We start from the raw sequence: 22,467 nt of genomic DNA on the forward strand, positions 1-22,467 counted from the left end.
CAAGTTTACTCGAAGACTTAAAAATATTTAAATATTATAAAGGTTACGTACATAAGCAAGAATAATTTTTGTCTAAAGTACCCAAAGCGCCATAAAAACAACAATGTAATCTTTTCTGCAACAAGTTCTAAGCACCATACATAGTAAGTGCCTATGTTCCAAAAAGTTCATAATCATTTATTTTACTTATCAATATTTTAATAAACAAAAAATTGTAATATTTTCGAAAGTCTTATTTTAATCATAAAATTCATTGCTTTTCTTCTCCACAAAATACTTTGTACGTAGTTAGACGATATTTGATAAAATAATTACATCACTATAATAAAAAAAGTAAACATTATTTTTAACCGACTTCCCAAAAAAGGATATTCACAATTCGATTGTATTTTTTATGCATTTTTTTGTTCAGGAGCTTTTGATTGGGTGGACCAATTTCGATGATTTTTTTTTCGTAATCAAAAGGTGGCGCATGTCATATGTTCCCATTTAAATTTAATTGAGATCTGACAAGTACTTTTTGAGTTATATCTAATAATGCGTATTTACTTGAGTACTTTTCGTCGACCTACGTTGTATTAAACCGCATAACTTTTCACTGGGTGTACTGATTTTAATGACTCTTATTTTCATTAAAAGCCGATACTTGTCGTGTGGGTTGTATTTAAATTTAATTGACTTGAATTGAAACTAATCTTTGATAACGCATATATACTTTACTATTTTTTCGTGTACCTACTTTGTATTACTTGTCCATGTAACTGAAGTCGGTTTTTTTTTTTGTTTGCGAGCAAACACAATTATTACACATCTATGGAGTGACTAATTTTTTTTTCTTCAAAGCATCAAAACAAAGTACTATGTACATGAAAGTGAATTTAATAATATTTTCCGCTAATTCATATAGTATATGCCGCTTATATAGTGGAGAAATGAATATTAGAGTTCAGATACAAAAACAAAAGGGTAAAGACTCTGCAGTGGACTTGAAAGGAGCCGCCACTGCTTCACTCTAAGCATGTGCCTTTGAGAGCCACGTTAATTGGTGCCACTCTGTTTGTTCGTAGCATGACCACCGGCCCGGTCGTCGCATGCATACCCCGCACTGTATAAACATTCTATATAAGCATACGAAGATTTCAAATTTGTAGCATAATTATTTAAAAGAAAAAGAATCAGTTTATTTATTGGCAGCGAAAAATTCTAAAAAAGCCTATCGCATATACCTTACGTATAACTGATAAGTCCTGAATAGTATCTGAAGCCATAATGTATCTTTGATACTATTGAACCATTGAAAACAAGATACTGCACTTAAAACGAACTGGAAGAAAGTTAAATTGCCTTAATGCCTCCGGGAACGTTTTTAAATCTCTTTTTAATCGCATTCAACCGATGCCTATCGTATTGTTTTACAACGGATGAGTTACGTCTGCCCGCGATACGATACAACGCGATAAAATAAAATTCACAGTTTTATTTTTGATAAAAAAACATCTCAATATTGCTTTAATAGCTACAAAAGGAACAAAAGAAGTGAATTCCGAACAATGTGTTTTATTTTTCGTGAGATGTTACTGAAGTTCGGACAGCGTTTAATTGAACGAGTGCATGACTGCGACGTTTGAATACTGGCCACAAGAGAACCTCACGTGTAGACTTAGCAACATTAATAAAAGGAACATAAGTCTTTGTATATTAATTATATTATCTTTGTAGTAAGCATCTCTATTATCTTATGAATTTCTCTACTAATTGATGTATTGAATATACTATGACCTTTATTGGACGGCGTTTTAGCTCAAAGGTGGCAGCACTAGCTTATGGCTGTCGCGCTGGTAATCCTGAATTCGATCCAAGCACAGATTATACGCGTTGGCGCAACGGTCACAGCACAAGTTTGTGGGTGTTGTGCTAGCGGTTGCCGGTTCGATCCCCACACATAATAAATATTTTCATTGGCCATGCAGGTGTTTGCCGTGGTCTGGGTACTTGTGCAGTCCTTGTGGGTCTCCCCACCGTGCCTTGGAGAACACGTTAAGCCGTCGGTCCCGGTTGTTATCATGTACACCTGATAGCGATCGTTACTCACAGTAGGGAATATATCCGCTAACCCGCATTGGAGTAGCGTGGTGGATTAAGCTCTGATCCTTCTCCTACATGAGGAAAGAGGCCTATGCTCAGCAGTGGGATATTAATAGAAAGAAAGAAAGAAAGAAAGACGATATTACAAGCTGAAGCGTACATAGCAAACATTTCTATTGGCTATACAGACCTTTGCCATTGTCTGAGGGTTTGTGTGTGTGCTCTGGATCCTCAACACAGAAGCAAATCCTAGTGGGTCGTCAAATGTGAGGCATTTGTTTATTTGTAAAATGCACCACTGTACAAGAGCATTGTTACAATCAGTTGATGATAAATACTTTTAAAAAATGTTATTAACTTATCAGTTAAAATCTTCTACTCATAAACATCGGCTGATGATATATTTACTTTAAATGTTTATATAATACTAGCTGATCCCACAAACGTTATATTGCCATTTATGTTATTAAACTCCTCCCCTCCCCCTCTTATAACTTAGGGATATGAAAAAAAGATTTTGGCTAATTCTCAGACCTACCCGATATGCAAACAAAATTTCACCAAAATCGGTCCAGCCATTTCGGAGGAGTATCGTAACTAACATTCTGACACGAGAATTTTATATGACATTGAAAGTTTCGATCTGAACGACCACAGTCTCAATTTTCGTGAAAAAAACATTTTTACTCTAAATTGCAATTTCAAAACAAACCACCATTCAAATCTATTTTTAACATTCACGCTTTCGTTGTGCCATTGAATTTCTTTCAATTAAAATTAAAATGTATTGTGTTGCTTAGATGCACATATTTTATACATCGTATCTCCAACGACGTGGGAAGACAAGCAATCCTTTTATTAACAAGGACCTGTTACTTTGTTTTACTTGAGAATACATCTTGTGACATTAAAATGAGATAACAAAGAATTTTGATACGTATAAATAATAACATTACCTTTATGCGAATATAATGAACAGCAAAAAAAATTGTAAAATTATTTTTAATAATCAAAAACTTGATAATATTCAGCAAAGTTGACAGAGACGACAAGAAGTTCACAAAGTGTTCAGAGACGTGGAATACAGAACCGGCTAATATTCTATAGTGTCTAAATTAAACTCCTAATTGAGCTGGCGTTCTTAGTAATGTTTTATTCTGAACGTTACCGGTATGCCGAGATTCTATGGTTTTTGCTTGCGACTCATTCCAAAGACTCACTCCAAACCGGTTCGCGCAAGCACTGAAACAATTACCTACATTGTTTTACTTATCTCTATTACGTTTGTCGTTATCTTCATTAATAACCTTAAATATTTCATATTCATTATCATACAATTACAGCAAGATTACGTGTATGTAATAATCATCTGACACTTTCTCTATATGCATCTCAGTACAAGATTTACAGTTTAATAATAAATAAACTTTACATAGATCACATATATCCATATTTTCGTTTTCGTAAAATATATGTTTCTTTTGGGTTAAAGTAAAGTATTCTCTTGTACAAAAATACTCAAATAGCTGAATGTTTGCATTTTCCCGGTCTAAAAATTAGGCAATTGACAGGAATATTTCAAGTGTAAAAGCGTAGAAAAAATGAGTGTTCATTATTATTTAATTTTATGATGATGATTTAGATGATATTAATTGTTTTTAAATTTGTGGTTCTGAAGTTTCTATAATACACCTACACCATACACTATGCTCTCATAATACACCTTGGCCTTCTTCCTATAAATCGAAGGATCTTGGCGGATCTTCCTTTGAATTATGATCCATATTTGAAATTGTTTTTATCAGAGGGTACTTCGATAACAATCGTTTACACCGTTTGTTTGTTAATGGTTCAGTAGATAGAACACGTGCAGCGCTACCAAACAGCCATGGGTTTAAATCTTTGCTGGCACGTCTCAGATATCACGTTATAAACTGGTTTTTAAAAATTCATCTCTTGCTTGGCAGTGACGGATTACCGTATATTTCGTTTAGAGTTGCTGGTAAATATTCTTATAGCCTCGAAAATTAACTATACTTAAAATTATATGCAAATTCAACAAGTAAAAAAGTAAATTCTTGGAGGCGCAGTATCCTATTCGATTAATATGTCATTTGTATTTATCGCTGTCAGTAAATTGTGATTACTTTTACAGAATCTACTTACTTTTTATATGCCAATTGATATTCATATGAATCGTTATTTTTTAAATGAAACAGTAAATCATTATCATTAGTTAAACAAATATTGGAACCACAATCGCTTTACAAGATTTTGAGTATCTTGACTTCCTACAAAAATCTAAATTACGCCGTGCATTACGCCAAAAAACGATACAAGAATACAAAAGTCAATCAAGCATAAAAGATAAGACCATCAGATTTTTATTCGTGGTGAGTTTTAGTTTATCTTTTGTTTTTATATTTTTTTGTTGCATGACTACAGTACGGAAATGAGAATCTTTTATTTTAAATATTTTATTTTCTTCTTTTATAAGATTAAATATTTAATAAAGTCAAAGTAGGTAAACTTAGATCAGACATTCCTAAATATTGTGCGTCTTTCTTTAGTCTTGACACTTTGCTAATAATAACTACATGACAGAGGACTCACGCGTAAAGCGTAATAAAATATATTTTATGATTGGTATGGTCGTTTGTTAACATTGTTCCATTCTAATATTTATATAACTCAAGTATAAATATAAACGAGTGATTGCTGAAACTCTTCTATTTTCAGCTCTGCGTTTGTTTCTTTTTCTCTTTCAGATCAACGCTTACTTTAAAAAGTCTCTTTAAAATTATATTGTAATAAAAACATACTAAACAAAGTACATAGATAAATTTATAGAGCATCTCTACCATTTCTCAAAAAAATTAAACGTTCAGGTTGCAGCTTTTCAATCAAGATTTGACTTACCGATTGCAATCATAAATGATTGAAATTTTTATTTGGTATATTCATTAATTTTAACGCAGATATTACCACGGGCTACCTATGGAAAACATACATTGGGATTTCGGAAGCGCAACCCGCTATTAGTTTTGATCGTCGCGGATAAGACGCTGTGATATTGATTCGCCCCGCGCTGTCGTGACATAGGTGATTATGTGTTTAAGCAATTACTCCCCGGAGCCGCTATAGTGATCGAGGTAGGATAGGTTCCCGTTATAATTGGCAGAGGCTCGCGGGATCGTCTGGGAGAGGTGTCAGAAGTGAGCGGTGGTGTGCGTCACGGAGGGACCACTTCGCTCTCCTACCTATAATTTTCTTCAGAACCTATTTCGACAGCCTCTTATTTTAAACATCTTTAACAAAATTAGAATTTTCTATACTATATTTATTTCTTAGGTTTATTATTTTTTACTTAATGCATGAGTCGTGTAAATTTACCTTATCGCACTTTTTCCGTTATACCATCATAATTCAACAGATAAAGACCTGTCTTTTACATCATCAAATTGCATCATTACGTTGATTCGCGCGGTAATAATTAAGAGAGGTCATTGGCGCTACGGTAATAAGCTTTTATATACATATATATATTGTGAAATAACAGAGCAAAATGTCGTATATTCATTTCACAATATTATTAAGAACTCTATTGATTCGTAATATTCATATCTATCGAATTTTTTTAACTAGTATGGCACCACATCTAAGAAACGTCACGCATTTAAAAAATCATGACAATAACCTAACCTAATGGATTTTTTTGTCACCAATTAGAAATGATTCAAAATTTTAAAAAAGTTAATAAGAGTAAAGAGAAATAATTATGTTTGCTCGCAAACAAAAAAAATACGACTTCAATTACATCGACAAATAATACAACGCAGGTAGACGTAAAATAGTCAAGTAAATACGCATTATTAGATATAAGTCAAAAAGTGCTTGTCAGATCTAAATTTAATTTAAATAGGACCACATTACACGCAATACTTTTCAACTGAAAAAAGAATCATCGTAACCGGTCATACATAACGTACATCAAGAACTAATACAACGTACGTACACAAAAAAATAATCGACTAAATACGCGTTATCAAGGATTACTCAAAAAATAGTCACCAGATCTGTATCAAATTTAAATGGAGCTACATTACAAGCATCAGATTTTGATAAAAATAAGAATCATTAAAATCGGTACACCTAGTGAAGAGTTATGCGGTATAAATACAACGTAGGTTGACAAAAAAAATAGTCAAATAAAACACGTTAATGGATTTAACTCGAAAAGTACTTGTCATATCTTAATTAAATTTAAATAGGGCCACAAAACATGCACCATCTTTAGATTAAAAAAAATAATCATAATATTGATCCACCCAGTCAAAAGTTCTGAGGTAACATACATTAAAAAAATACAATCGAATTGAGAACCTTCTCCCTTTCTGGAAGTCGGCTAAAAATAAAGTCGAATTGAGAACCTCTTCCTCTTCTGGAAGTCGGTTAAAAATACAGTCGAATTGAGAACCTCCTCCTTTTCTGGAAGTCGGTTAAAAATACAGTCGAATCGAGAACCTCCTCCTTTTCTGGAAGTCGGTTAAAAATACAGTCGAATTGAGAACCTCCTCCTTTTCTGGAAGTCGGTTAAAAATCCAGTCGAATTGAGAACCTCCTCCTTTTCTTGAAGTCGGTTAAAAATACAGTCGAATTAAGAACCTCCTCCTTTTCTGGAAGTCGGTTAAAAATACAGTCGAATTAAGAACCTCCTCCTTTTCTGGAAATCAGTTAAAAATACAGTCGAATTGAGAATCTCCTTCTTTTCTGGAAGTCGGTTAAAAATACAGTCGAATTGAGAACCTCCTCCTTTTCTGGAAGTCGGTTAAAAATACAGTCGAATTGAGAACTTCCTCTTTTGTTGGAAGTCGATTAAAAATGAAGAATTCCTATGTTTTCTTAATCTAGGCTCTATTATTGCTACTACTGGCCTCTGTTAATTTTATATTATTACTAGCTGACCTGGCGAACTTCGTATCACCTTATTTTTTTCTGAAATATAATAATAACATAATATATCAAAATAAAATATAGCCTATCTTTTAAGTTGGATCGAACTGCACATGGTGTGCGAATTTTATTATAATCGGTTAAGTGGTTTAGGAGTCCATTGAGGACAAACATTGTGACACGAGATTTATATATATTAAAATTATACTACAATACATTTATTATAATTTTTATACTAATATTTATACTGATATTTACATTGTAAGCAAATAGTTACAAGTTTCGTAACCGTTATTAACGGTAGCGGGCAAACTTTTGAGAAAATTTTAAAAAAACGCAACTCTATTGAGTTGCATAATTTAATACAGTTTGTTAACATTTTAACAACATTAGTTCAAAAGGAATATTATTTAAAAAAAAAAGAAACGATGATAAAACGAGTATAATAACCAAGTGTGAATTCTGTTTCTCGTGGGTTCAAGGTTATGAACGTGATTTTGAAATATCGTAAATCTAATCTAAATAGCCCATCTGCGCCGCAAATCGATACTTTCTCACGAATACAATGAACATTAAAACAATCCTTACGTTAAATATACTAAAGACCGTATTCGCCTTAATATCAAACTTTAAATCAAAAATACCTATGTCAAGAATGTTTTCCTTTTTTGGTTGAGTGTTTAGCATCCATTCTCTAGTTCTGCGTTATCAATATTTACACACAATCAGTCAATATTGACACAACTCGCTTCAGTGTTTTCGAACACCCTGATTGCTATGCATATAAACTCTTTACTGCTTTCCATTCACAAATAGCTTTAAATATCAATAGTAATTTCTCATCGTTTTGTTTTTACTCCATTTATTCAATGTTTTATTTCAATGTTTTTTTTTTCTACTCTACATGTAATTGTAAATGCTATGATTTTTCCTCTAATGAAAAAGAAGAGTTGGAGGGTTATCCGCTACGCTGATCTTCCACGGGTAAGCGAATTCTTTCAATGTTTTTATTATAATTGTAACTCTCACGATACGTTTAAATGAAATTGAATCTTTTCAATATCGCAAAGAAAGTAAATGAAAATGAATTATGTAAAAGAACAAGTTTTTACCTTGTATTATTTTATAGCTCCCGCCGTTGTTTACGATTGAACAAAATGTTACTATTGTTGCTAGATTTCTTCTCGGTTCCGGATTCTCTCGGGATTGCGTTCACTTAGTTCTGCATCAAAGCCTCCGTCTTTTTACCAGTTTATTGCTCCTGGCCACATCTGTAATTAACTTTTTTTATTTGCAAAGCGAACTATGTTTTACGTAAGAAAAGAAATGAACGTTATGAATAGACAGACTTATTTAAAAAATTAAATTTGGTTTAAGTTTATTTATACCACGGATGTCCATGACGAGATTTTATAAATAGATATCAATAGCACTTGTTAAATCATGATATCGAGCGAAAATACCAACACAGCTCATGCTTAAAACGAACACGAGTAAATGACGGAGGGACATTCACGCGATGGCAGTACTTATTACACGGGATAAATTTAGATCAAATATAGTTTATTTTTAGTATATTGTAGCTATTATAAATAAAGAGTCGTTTCAAGAATTGAAGCGTATTTAAGCGTGCATGGCGTTTGAGAAGCAGACGTTTACAACAATTCACCTTGACTAATGCTCCAAGGATAGGCCCATCAACGGCCAGTAATTAAAAACTGAGTCGGGACCTTCTCAGAAATTTTAACGTAAATTCTCGCGCCCCGTTTTATGTGTTTATAGAAATCAAGAAGTCTGTTTGTAGTCATATTTTATTTATTAATAAATCCTCTTTTTGCCATTTCTGTATTATTTAAAACGTCATGATAATCGATTCCTAAGTATTTTATCGTTAATCTACTAATATCCTTTTCATTATTAAAGGACACATGCATGCTGTCATGTTGCATTATTCATTATTATTTATTTTATGAAAGTGAACGTTATTGTACCACCATTTATTTGTATATTTTATATAATATAATTGTGTTTGCTCTGAAACGAAAAAAAACCGAATTCAATTACATCGACAAGTAATACAACGTAAGTAGACGAAAAAAATTAACAAACGCACTAGTCATCACTACGATTTTCGAGGGTTTCCTTCGATTTCTCTGGGATCCTATAATCACATCCTGCTTTCCTTATCAGGGTACTTCCCTTGGGATATCTGCTTTCCAACAAAAAAAGAATTATCAAAATCGGTTCATAAACGACGAAATTATCCCCGAACATAAATAAAAAAAAATAAAAAAAATATATATATATATATACGATTATACGGTGGAATTGAGTAACCTCCTCCTTTTTTGAAGTCGGTTAAAAAGACAAGGCTTTCTTCGATTTATGTATAGGAGCTCTTAATATTGGTATTTTCGTCTATTGTATAAAGGACAAATATCAGTGTTATTACAACTGCGTCGACGAGAGGATAGTTTAAGTTTTCTGATACACTATATTCAGTATTATTGGAACGCAAATTATAATAAGAACAATAAATTATCTGTATTATCGTAAGCTCATTATGAATTAAGTTCATTATCCAGTAAAACTAGAAGTTACCAACCTCCGTCAGAGGGTGCTCCTAGACACGGTGATCAATTCAGTAAATTAAGCGTGAACGTTTGCATCACATTTATAAAGTGATTATGCCTTAAAATTGTTTCAATTAATTTACTGCTGCTTCGTTTTTTATTTCGTAGCAAGCTCCTTAGCCTGTCTGAACAACTGTTTTACCTACTACATCCTTGAGTTGAATTATTTTACAAATCCTGTACAAGAAAAATTAAATCTTTTATAACAAAATAAATAACTATACCCGGAAATAAGAGTAATTAGCTGTGCGAGTTTAATGACATAATGTGTAATTATAAATCCTACCGAGTACCCAGTTATTAAAGTCAAGACACGTCGTTACGATATGATGGCAGTTATTAAAACAAATTGTGCTAGCAATATTTGTAGTTGAAATATTTGATTATAAAATAAATGGTATGTCCATTTATTATGATTTCGTTTCAATAAAATTTTAAATATGTATTTTACCTGTCCTTTTTTTTTTTGTTAATCTTTTAAGAATATTTTTTATACAACGAGTATTTTTCTTAAACACTTTTTAAATAGTATTTAAGTAATTGAGGGTGACGCTATCACCTGTCTTTACTAAGAAAAGTAATTAAGAAGACTCTTTTAAAAATACGATACTTACGTAAGTCGTCGGTCCAACGGACCGGAGCCCCCACACTGCGTTTGCCAACACGCTGTATCCACTTCAAGATACGTCTGCTTCAGCAGCCATCGGCCCTGCAACACAGGTGACCAGCCTACTGCCACAATAACTTGCTAGTTCTGTGAGCTATTTCAGTTACTTTCGTTCTCTCGGATAGTCTCATTTCTAATCCAATCTTTAAAAGAAACCCCAAGCATAGCCCGTTCCATTGCACGTTGAGCGACTTTAAGGACGCTATCACATTTTTCCACAAATATCAGTGTTTTTCAGGTACCATGATTGTGGACTAGTCCCTTCGGCAGTGTCCACGTCTTGGTATTGTTTTTTAACACTGGCAGGACGCATTACTTGGCTTCGGAAGAAAGTTTGGACTGCTTTGTTGACTTCGTCGGCGGAAAATGTCTGAGACCCAATATAGACACCGTCTTCAACACGTTATCGTCTACTTCGCAAAGGTTACCAGCGAATCAAATCGGTTTTGGAGTTCTAGTTGGAACTGCTCAGAGCCACATAATATTTGAGGCATCGTAAGTCGGAGAGTAGAGTTCATCAGCCGGCCCACTCTTTTCAAAGGCAATTCAGAGAATCCATATAGGTACTATACCATATATATACTAAGAAATCTCTGAATTTATGCCTTTCATCCGCTATGATAAAATCTATCTCGTTCGTCTTTGGGGCTTTTTCTCGAAAAATGAATTCATTAACAAGAGCCCCTCCGCTTCAAGGAAGTTGACAAGTATCTATTCCCTGTGATTCCCACGTCCTAATCCGTGTTGTCTGATTATCGATTTGTTGCGGCCTTGTATTCCGCTTTAGCTGGTCTCTCATAACAACGTTGTAGAAGATTGAGTTGTAGTGCCATGTATGACCCTCGTAATATCGTCATATAATACTTCGAATTCATCGTCGGAATGTGCCTAGATCAGTGTATATATCTGTATCACTTTCAGTTTAAGTACAAGGTAAGATACCCGGGTCGATACGCTGTTATCTTCTACAGCGTTGCTAGTGGGAGTCTTGTGGACCAGAAAACCGACACCATTTAGGAAAGTCCATCACCGTCACGAATGTAGAACAAGTGTGTGGAGTTCAGGATCATCCTATCCTCACCTCAATTCGGGCTTCAGATAACCCCAATATGCTCCACATAATGTAGCTTTGTTTTACTTCAAGTTCGGTGAGGTGATAGTCCAGCCGTACCACCTTCACCGTCCATTAAAGCGTCGCCAGGTGTAGTGTTGGTTGGCAGCTTTCCGTAACCCGGTGATTCCTATCACACTTTGCCCCATCGTTACCGCGACCACTGCCGTAGCCGAAACGTTGGGCTTCCGGAAACTAACGGTCGAAATATTTGGCGCGTATTCATGTGTTTTTTCCATAATCACCACGGACATCCAATAGGTATCTTGTATTTCACTCCACAATACAAAATATGACTTTAACAATAAAATATAATGTTTTATGAGTACTGATCTTAGAAAATAACCTGTCATATAATAAATCATAAAGGATACTGGTAAAGAAACGAAGTATTAAAGAAAACCTTGACCTAAGACGCTCTGTCTCTATTCAAATGTCCTTATTATTCCTTTCTTGAGTTCCTCGTATATCCATTAAGTGAGTGCTGCAACGTTGAAAATATCCCAGGACAAAACCTAAGCGGCCATAAATAATAAGAGGCGAACGGAGTCGGCTAATGAATTACGATGGCAGAGAGTGCAAGTCCTTTATAATAGAGGCGACTATACGACCTGCAGTTGCCATGACCGACAACTCGCCGAGCGCCGTGTTCGGAGCAACACTAGCGCGTACACCGTCTTTATACAAGCGTGAGCTTCTACGTATGACTTCAAATTTTTAACTACCGAAAGTAAATGCTACTTTCCTAGTGCAAACTCTTCTTTGTAATAATAACAGATATTATTTATTTGCTAATAAATACGTTCATTCAAAGTTTTTTTTCATTTGTAATAAATCCAATCATTAATCAAAAGTTATTTTATAATAAACAAGCGTGGATTCTGGATACCTTTTATTATTAAAAAAGAATTGACGTAATGCATGTAGTTCATCTTTTTAAGAGGAACTACACTCGCTCTATTTTAGTTTTTTATTTGTTTTTGTAATTATTTTCTTATTCGCTATTCTTATTTTTAGAGAGATTTTATCATGCCAGCGATAGTTTAGAAGTGGAGATATATTTTTGTAAAATCACTTAAAAGACCATGAAAAGCCTTCTTGTACTCAAATAAAAAGCCAAAAGGCTATGTAATAAACATTTGTTATTTTTCTTTTTACACTTAGTGTAATTTACTATTTTTCATATCGTTTAATCCAGCCATAATAATCTCACTATAACTATTGTTAATAATATTTCGCCGTGCAAATACCTTCACACGACCGACGCCTTACATTGCATCATTGTAAAGATGGCAGTGGAGTCAACGACATTCATCTGCAAGTCATAGCCGTAACTATAAAAATATCTTCAGCTAGGATTTTAGGTTTTATACTAAAGCAAGTATCAACTAACATTATAAAGACAGTAGTTATTTTTGTTTAGTGCACAAAAACAACTTTGTGAAAAGGAAAAGAAAGGTCAAAAAGTTGTAACAAGGTCGTCTGGTTGAGGCGGTTGTATAAATAATATTCTGCGCCCTGCCCTCTTGCACCCACCAACCGCCTATTATCTGTTCATCCACGAGACTCGAGGCCTTCGGTATTATGAATCACTATATGCCATTATTATTACTTATGCCTTTTGAAAATTCATAACCCTATATAAAATTCTTAGTGTGCGTTATTTTTAACGCAGTGTGTAGAATAACTTAAAAATTACTTGGTGGATAAACTATTTACGAAGGTATAGACTATTATGTTTTTCTAATCCTTAATTATGTGACCATTATATCTAGATTTAAAAGCGCGCTTGTTCAAGATGAGAAGGCGTTCTTACATCATCTTAGTAAAAATTATTAGAGGATTTAGGTTTTTCGAAATCTATTAAGAAGCCGCGAATAACATAAATTTTACACCAAACATACTCTAATGTACAAATTAAAATTTATCACATATAACAATTAATAAAAATTTACACAACAATGCATGTGAGCACGTATCTTGAAGAAACAAGAACATTCAGTAACATTAGACAGTTTTTACACCGATGTAGTCGGCTACATAAATAAACTGCATTCCAATGGTGTTGGAATAGTTCTTCGAGAAGTATCGTGTTATTGAACCGACCTGTGGCGAATTGCTCCGCTTCCGCAACAGACGGCAAATAAAATCAATTAGTGGAAGCAACTCCGTTATCTCGACCTATCACCGTGGACTCTATGGGAAAATAAGTTGATAATCGAAGTCGAGTCACTAACTGAAACACAAAAGATAACAATACTGTGAAAGGATGATAAATATTATAATGTTAAGTGTGTGAGGACAATTAATTTAGTCATCCGATTTAGCGTTTACTGTCGTAACTAATGTGTGATTCAGCGTTTCTATAAATAAAGACGAAGCACGTGTATTAATTCGAAAGGATGGATATTAAATGAAGTCGGCCACGTCATTTTATTGGCACCACGTCGGTAACACCGGATAAACGTTGCAACCGGCCGATTGTCTTGCGGCTATCGTAAATAACTCGCGTTGTGTCCGGTGTCTCCCAGGAATACAGAGTTAACGTTGCTACTTAGAGTTGATATCCTAACGCTCGAATAAGATCCCTAACCGCCGACGCTCATGTCTAAGCCCATCTAGTCAATTGTCAGACAAATTTAAGAATAATGTATAAACGTGTATCGACTACCGGTCTTGGTTGGACAATCCCTCCCTTATTGCTCGCAGGAAGCAGCCTCCGCATTGAGAATACGGATGAGCGAAACCGTGCGTTGGGCCTCAACATAACATTAAATCATCGACGCTAGTAATATTTAATCACTTAATAATAATTCTTATAATATTTACTCGTGATTTCACTTCAATGCAAAAAGGAAAGATTAATTACCATTCAATTCAATTTAATAATCATCTCCAGCGCTATAGAAGTTTCACCTGAGGCTTTTAATAGCAAAGTAGAAACAATGGACAAAATGTGATATAAATGCTGAGTACGAATATAATGTGGAAGTTTTTCTTCGATCTCTTTTATTAGGCAAACGTTATGCAAAGGGTGCATAGGGGCGGGTTGGGATCGTGCGGGACCGAGGTATGGCTGAGAGCAGATAGCATCGCTAAGGCGTAGTCTATAAATAGATGGCAGGCGGACCCTTGAACCAGCCTCGGTCATCACAGCACGTCTCTTAGGGCCACAACTGTATATTTAACATACTTTTGCTTATCACGTTTTTATTTGTTTATCCCTTGTTTATTTTATAGAATATTGAGTTAAGAGAGAAAAGTATGATAAAATTATATTCTGTAATTGTAATCGTTTAACTACAACACTACAGATAAAATTTTTGTTGAAAAAATAAAGACAAAATAAGTGTGTCTGTACTCTACAGAGTAGTCTGAGTCTTAAATAATTGTGTTGGGCACTGTTGTACTGCTACGATCTACTGTAAAACACGAAGGACTGGGCGCAGTTTCTCGCTTAAACGCTTTTGATCGCGCATGCGACAAAGCTTATTTTTTCCTGATTAGAGTAAAAGATGCGCAACCGGTTCGCAGGCGAAGGCCACTACTAGCGAAGGACGCGCGCCGGCGCGCCTCATGAGCAAAGTCGAGGACCTACGGACTGTGCCCGCGCCGCATCGCCGTCCGTTAATGATGTATTTTCGCTGAACCACACCTAATTGGACAAAGACCGACTATTCCATCATCATTAAAAAGTGCTAAATAGTACAGTACGTAATATTGTTTAATGATGCATTGAAAATTGTGATAAGTAAAATCCTCCTATTGTTACTTTATTATTACGACGCCAAAACTTGATATAAATCAATTTTATTTTAAAAATTACATATTTTTATATATCTAAAAAATGTATATATATATATATATATATATATATATATATATATATATATATATATATAATTTACAAAAGGTTGTCTGTTCCTATGGTATGTAAATTAATGTTTGCGTAATAAGTAATAGCCGACTGTTATAGCTTAATTTTTTTTAATTAATATACACAAAAATAAAACACATATTAATAAATACAAATATTACACCCAGATTCAGGCGGGAGTAGAACCCACGACCCCCGGAGCAGAAAGCAAGGCACAAACTGCGCCAACAGGCTAGTCGAAATATATTGTCTCTTTTTAATTGTAATAATAATTGTGTTTGCAGGCAAACGAAAAAAACCGACTTCAATTATATCGACAACTAATACACCGTAGGTAAACGAAAAAATAGTCAAGTAAATACGCATTTTCAAAGATTACCCCAGAAGTTGTAATCAGATCCCGATGAAATTTAAATGTGACCACATGATAAACACCGGCTTTCGATTAAATTAAAAATCATCAAAAGCGGTACACCCAGTAAAAAGTTATGCGGATTTTCGAGTTTCCCTCGATTTCTCTGGGATCCCATCATCAGATCCTGGTTTCTTTATTACCAACTCTATCAACAAAAAAAGACATAAAAATCGGTCCATAAGCGACGAAGTTGTCCCCGAACATAAATACACATATATATATATATATATATATATATATATATATAAACTTACGAGTGTAATAAATGTATGTTCACGTTAGACTCTTAAATACAATTACGTCAGAAACACGTACACGAGAAAAATTGGCCTGTAATAACGGAAAAGAACGTAGTGGATTGTCGTAGATTACCGACGCACAGCGTGTAGCTGTAAATAATGACACAATTGGAAACGTTACCCTCTTAATAAATCCAAGAGTAGATAGTGAAACTTTAAACAGTTTGTATAATAAGACAGTTTCTTCTTTATTTAATTTGTTTGTATATGGACGGTAGTTTAAAATCAAGTTAAAATTATTTATTGTTCGTCTAGACTTTTTGATATAGTTGCTTTCAATTAATTTGGTCTCAGTGCAATGAAAAGTAAAATTCTAAACAAACAGTTTGAAATATTTACAGTTGTTTTTATATCGCTCCCTCGCTTCAGCCTGTAATATCCCACTACTGGGCAAAGGCCTCTTTCCCCATGTAGGAGAAGGATCAGAGCTTAATCCACCACGCTGCTCCAATGCGGGTTGGCGGATATATTCCCTACTATGAGTAACGATCGCTATCAGGTGTACATGATAACAAGCGGGACCGATGGCTTAACGTGCTCTCCAAGGCACGGTGGGGAGACCCACTAGGACTGCACAAACACCCAGACCACGACCTTTTTTTATATATTGTAATATTAAACTACTAAGTATTGAAGAATGAAAATAGTAACGTTAATCTAATTACGAGTTATTAGTGAGATTTATGCAATAAATGTTATATGTGTTGCAGATACAAATTAACAAGCTTATATTTATACAAAGAACTTGTCAAACTTAACACTTAATACGATATGTGCATAATTCAACATAGGTGATTCAGACTTAAAAATAACCGTAAGTTTAAAAACACATTCCTGTTTAAAAGTAAAAGACCCATGCTGAGAAATGCAAAGCAAAAGACTTGCTGACTTACATGCAGGTTTATCTTCGTAGTCTATTTAATGCCATGCACTCTATTTGGATTATTTCGATTGCCTTACTCGTATTTTCTTTTCCTTATGTTTTGAACACGAGTATATTTTATCGAATCGCATCCCTCGTAAGAAAGCGAAGCTTTTTTTCTTCTGATATAATTTAATAAACTAGAAAATCTATATCATTTATGTTATTCTACTCAAAATTTCAATTATTTTAAATTTTAAAATACCTAATAACTATAGTTCATAATATAGTTAGGTTTTATAAATACCTAATAACTATAGTTCAGAACTGGGAAATCCTGGTACCGAAAAAAACCGTGAATGTCCGGTTCTTTTTTCGTTTGAAAAGAACCGAGGAATCAAATTTCAGTCCCGGTTCTTTCAGTACTTTCAGCAATTTTATTTTAATTAGGCAATTTATACTAAAGCGAACTAGAGATACAAACTGGGTATCCACGTAATGAGATTAAAAGCATGTACTGAAGAGTAGGCAGCTATGGTAACACCTGACATTTGAATTAAGTAGAGACAGACATACTTATGTCAACGAGCTCTTTAGAAATTTCCCCACTGCATAGACGGAAAAAACTCATGTAGAATCAACGTTTCTATTGAGAGATGAAAGGACACCTTAAAGTCATAAACGACATTACGAACTAACCGTCGTTGATAGAGTCTAAGAGTCAGAGTATATATTGGAGGACTTCTGCAAAGGGCTTAAACAATATTACACATCTGCGAAGAAGATGCCAGTGCACCAATGCGAAACATCATCTGATCCTATTTAGCAATTAGTTTGGTAATACTCTCCAAATGCCCTCGGAATATGACCTTATTCGGTTCAGGTATTCAAGTAGATATTCAAGAAATTCGGTGCTACGACGAAAGGAAGTTTGTAAGCGATAAGCGCTTAAACTTTTAGAGGTAATAGACCTGCCAGTATAAAAAGCATCATATATACTGTAACGAATAATAAAACTCCATCATTAATGGGGTTTCCAAGCATACTCTTTCGAAAATAACTATTCTACGTTTGTTAAGAAAACTGGTTACTAGAGTGTATGATACTTCGGAGAGATCGTATGTTTCTTTGTCAACAAGCTTCCTACTTTTTCATTTTTTTTTTACTTATTATTTCGGCTATGGTATGCCTACATGTATGTCTATATACCACTAAGCGGAGGGACACCTGTTTTAAAACACGATGTATATGTATTAAAAATTTATCTGCAGTTAACTTCTTGCATAATTTAGAGTTAAAATTACTTCTCTTTTTAGAATATCTTTTTCAGGGTAATAGATCCCTTGTAACTAATGCCAATGCCTTAAAAATGGACATGAACAATTCGTGTCGGTAGCCGTGGAGACGATCTTTACAGTTTTTTGACTAATTTTTTACTACTAGACAAGAGAACAGAAATATAAGAAAAAATCGATGAGACGACTTTATTATAATATTATTAATTATTTTTTTGCAATATTACTTAAAATTCAACGAACACTATTTGAATGTTTTATTGCAGTACACTTTTTAGAATAACATTTATTATATATACCTAATAAGAACTAAAAAGAACCTAACGTACCGAAAGACCGGGAAATCCCGGTTCCGTTAAAACAAAGTACCGTCCCAGTTTTCAAAAACGGACCGGTTCTGGAAACCATACTAACAACCTTAATACCATGTCACTCTGCGCACCACGTCCTAAGCTTTACTAGGCAGTAACAGGACTGTCGATTTGTAATTCTAATGATAAATCGCCTGTGGTATTATAATGCATGTTTAACATAATTGTTTTTACTCGTAAACGAAAAAAAACCGACTTCCATTACAAAAGTAGTTATCAGACGTCGGTCAAATTTAAAAGAAACTACAAGACAAGCATTAGCTTTCGATTAAAACAAGAATCATCAAAATCAGTACACCCAGTGAAGTTATGCGGTATAATACAAACGTAAATCGACAAAAAAATTGCAAAATGCGCATATCTAGATATAACTTGAAAAGTACTTTTTAAATCTCAATTAATTTTAAATGGGTTCATATGACATGCACCACCTAATTTCGATTAAAAAAAGAATTATCGAAATCGGTCCACCCACTAACAAGTTCTGAGGTAACATGCATTAAAAAAAAATACAGACGAATTGAGAACCTGCTCCTTTTTTGGAAGTCGGTTAAAAAGAGATGGGAATTTAGAGCCCGTGGATGTTAATTTTAAATTTAAAAAAAAACCATGTCACTTTATATATCGCGGTTAGCTGCTCATTTTCTTTTAATAGCTTGTCATTATAAATAGCACTCAAAGCTTTCTACAACGGACACTTAGCTTTATACGACCATAGAATCAATTATTATTTTACATTATATTAACTTCATAGCCATGCGATCTTGTCACTCATATAATGAAATCATCTCTACGGTATAGTGAGCAGTACACAATTTCTTTAATATATAATTATATATACTGGCTGACCCCGCAAACGTTGTTTTGCTATATACATTATATATAATATGTTATATATAATATGTAATCCTCCCCCTCCCCCCGTCTTACAGCTTAGGGGTATGAAAAATAGACGTTGACCGATTCTCAGACCTACCCGATACGCACACAAAATTTCATAAAGATATGTTCAGGCGTTTCGGAGGAGTATTTTAACTAACATTGTGACACGAGAATTTTATATATATTCATTTTGTATATTCATTTCGATTTAAACCAGTATAAACGTACCTTAATACCCACTTATTTTAAAATGTGGTTATCATAACAAAAAACCAAAGAACTCTCGAATGGCCATTTATCTAAGTAGACTAATAAGTAATATTACATAATTACTAGTCTTTCAACTTAACAAGGGATGCCTTACTTTGTCTTTAATCCATTAATTATTATTTTGTATAAACATTGTAAATGTAAATCGTGCCACTCATGCACTTGACGTAATTATCTTTGCTGCTTAGTGATTTTTAACAAGCGTAAAGAAGAAAAGTATTCACTTCCTTTAAATTAGTTCTATGCTATATTTCTAATTGAGTACCGTAGGTACCTACTCTACAGTATGTAGTACAGCATTAGCTAAGTTTTTGCTGAATATTAAGATCTCTGGATGCCACAATAATATCTAAAGCAGCAAGAAAAACTCTCAATTTGCTAAGCTGTTTAATACAAAATTTATCTCGCCTTCTAACTAAACAACCGATGAAAATGTAATAAAACTTAAACTAAGATTACAAGAATTAAATACAATTTTTTTATGACTTCTACTTGTAACTTAATACGGCACAGGTTACGTATGTGTGATGCACGAAGCTCTTTTGCCTCCTAATACGTCTGATATTAAAAGCGATAGGCAACTTGCCCCAGGGTGGGACTCGTCACTTCGTTGAACATGTCCACGCTACTTATCATTATAGAGAGCTTCCTGGTAATATTTATATTATACGGATAACGTCTGTGTTGTTCCAGCCATCGCTGCGGCTTAACTAATGAAGATTTAAATCGACGCTGGTGCAAGCCGAGCCCCGTTTTGCATCCTTCTATTTACCATACCAAGGTAATTATAGAAAGAATTTTCGCTCATTAGTGTTTAAAATAAGACAATTCTATTTACGAGACTTATTTTCCACTAGAATAAACATCCAGATAAAAAATAAAAGCGTCATCGTACTGGGTTGTCTTTTATTTTATAAAAGCTACGTTAATCGTGTAGGTACATTGTTGAGTGATTACAACTAAAGTAAATGTTAACTTTTTAACGTTTTTTTTTTTTTTTTTTTTTTTTTTTTTTTTTTTTTTTTTTTTTTTTTTTTTTTTTTTTTAATTCTTACCCTCCGATATAGGGGTCGGAGACTTTGTTTGCTATCTACTCTTTCATACCAGTTCTCGCTTTTATGCCTCTCGTACTTTCATGCCTCATACTTGATCTTTCTTACATCCATCACCTTTCTCACACAGGGTGGGTTCCCTCTATTTAGATCCTAATTTCTTACTTTGGCTACCTTAGCTTAGCCTGTATTATATGTGTGGGTAAATAAATTTGCACATTGGGATTGTAGCTGTTTTGTTTTACAAAAAGTTCTTAGTTTCTAGTACATGCTGCTAATTATTGATAATGATATTCACTATCATTATTACAATTTTCTATTTTAAAACAAATCTTATTTTATGCTTACTACTATAAGGGTCTTATTCTATTTTGACATGATATTGTTCTTACTTACTGCTATAATTAGGTTTCTACTAGTACAATGTAATTATGGTTTAACTAATATAATTAGGTTTCTAATACTACAATATTATTTAATTACTATTTTGTTACATTGGTCTTATTCTACTTACTAACATTGTTTTCTAATGATTAACTTAGAGTTTATTCAATTTTTATCTCATGTTAACTATTTTGCATCTGATCTTAACTGTATATCCTTAGCCTATCCTTATCCTATACTTATCCTATGCTATTATTTTATATACATATGATATAAAAATAACATATTTGCCTGCCTCTCTGATTGAAGACCGTTCGCTTACTTGCCGCCTCATCTAGGAATACAAGGATACCGTTGATCATCCTAAGACCCTTCATAGTCTACAGCTGCCCTGTGTCCCAAAAGCAGAAGTTTCCTGCAGGAGTCGGTGGTCGCGCGCTCCCCTCTTGCTCCACTGGAGTCTTGTCTTGCAACAAACATACAAGTTTCTTCCGAAGCCAAGACCCCCGCAGAGTGTCTCGCGCGTGTGTCGCCAGGGAATGGAGACTTCTTGCTAACACGCCACCGCGCCGACCATCGCACCCTCAGGAGTACGCGACTGTTGACCGCGCTAACTCGTCCCACTTACTCCTAACTGGGCAGTCACTGCTGAAGGCGTTGTGGTCCAGCTTATCGAGCTTCGCCCTTCGGCAGTTCCTGCAGGAGGGCGGGACGGCCTGCGCCCAGTCCGTGCACTCCGTCTTCAGGTGCGGGCCGCCGCAGTGGCTGCACACGTCGACCGACTCCACACAGAATTTTCTGCTATGGCCGTAACCCAGGCATCGGGAGCACTGCACCAACGGGGACTGGTCCTCAGCCCTCACCCTCTGGAGGTCGATATGGACATACCCTTTACGGGTAATCCTATCCCAGAGGGCGGGCGAGGTCTCCAGAACCACGTGGGCCGCGTGCGGATTCCGAGCCCGTCGTCTGTAGCGAACCCTAACCCTACTGGTCTCCTGGTCGAGGCCGTCAAACAGTTCCAGATTCTGGTTCCTCAGGGCCTTCAATACGTCCTCGTCAGTGTTAACTGACGAGACGCCCCTCAGAACCAGAAGCGGGTCCCTGTTACTTACCTCCTCGACCAGAAGACCCTTACCTTTCTCTTCCACTCTCATTCGCGCTTTCATTCTTTCTTCCTTGCTGCTAAAGGCCATTACTACCTTTCGGTCCTTGGCCTTGCGCACTTTCTCCACCCTGATCCACCCTTCTTTGGCCTCCATCGTCTCACGCAGCTGGGTGAGGACCTCCTCACCTGTCATTTGCTCATCG

At 34.8% G+C, this 22,467-nt stretch overlaps 1 protein-coding gene and 1 long non-coding RNA gene across 2 annotated transcripts in view; one reads left to right on the forward strand and one right to left on the reverse strand.

Moving 5' to 3' along the window:
- LOC123657334 (cytosolic carboxypeptidase 1-like) overlaps positions 1-22,467 on the forward strand; it is a 70,320-nt gene that overhangs the window by 41,712 nt on the left and 6,141 nt on the right. The window contains 1 exon segment of the mRNA XM_045592904.1: positions 20,414-20,501. Coding sequence (XP_045448860.1) covers positions 20,414-20,501 — 88 coding nt within the window.
- Positions 3,070-8,544, reverse strand: LOC123657357. The gene is made up of 3 exons (XR_006743698.1): positions 8,427-8,544; positions 8,151-8,309; positions 3,070-3,327 (listed from the first exon to the last, which is right to left on the reverse strand). It is a non-coding gene; the product is annotated as an uncharacterized LOC123657357 (long non-coding RNA).

The sequence above is a fragment of the Melitaea cinxia genome, chromosome 1 (assembly GCF_905220565.1).
Source record: "Melitaea cinxia chromosome 1, ilMelCinx1.1, whole genome shotgun sequence".
Classification (NCBI taxonomy): domain Eukaryota; kingdom Metazoa; phylum Arthropoda; class Insecta; order Lepidoptera; family Nymphalidae; genus Melitaea; species Melitaea cinxia.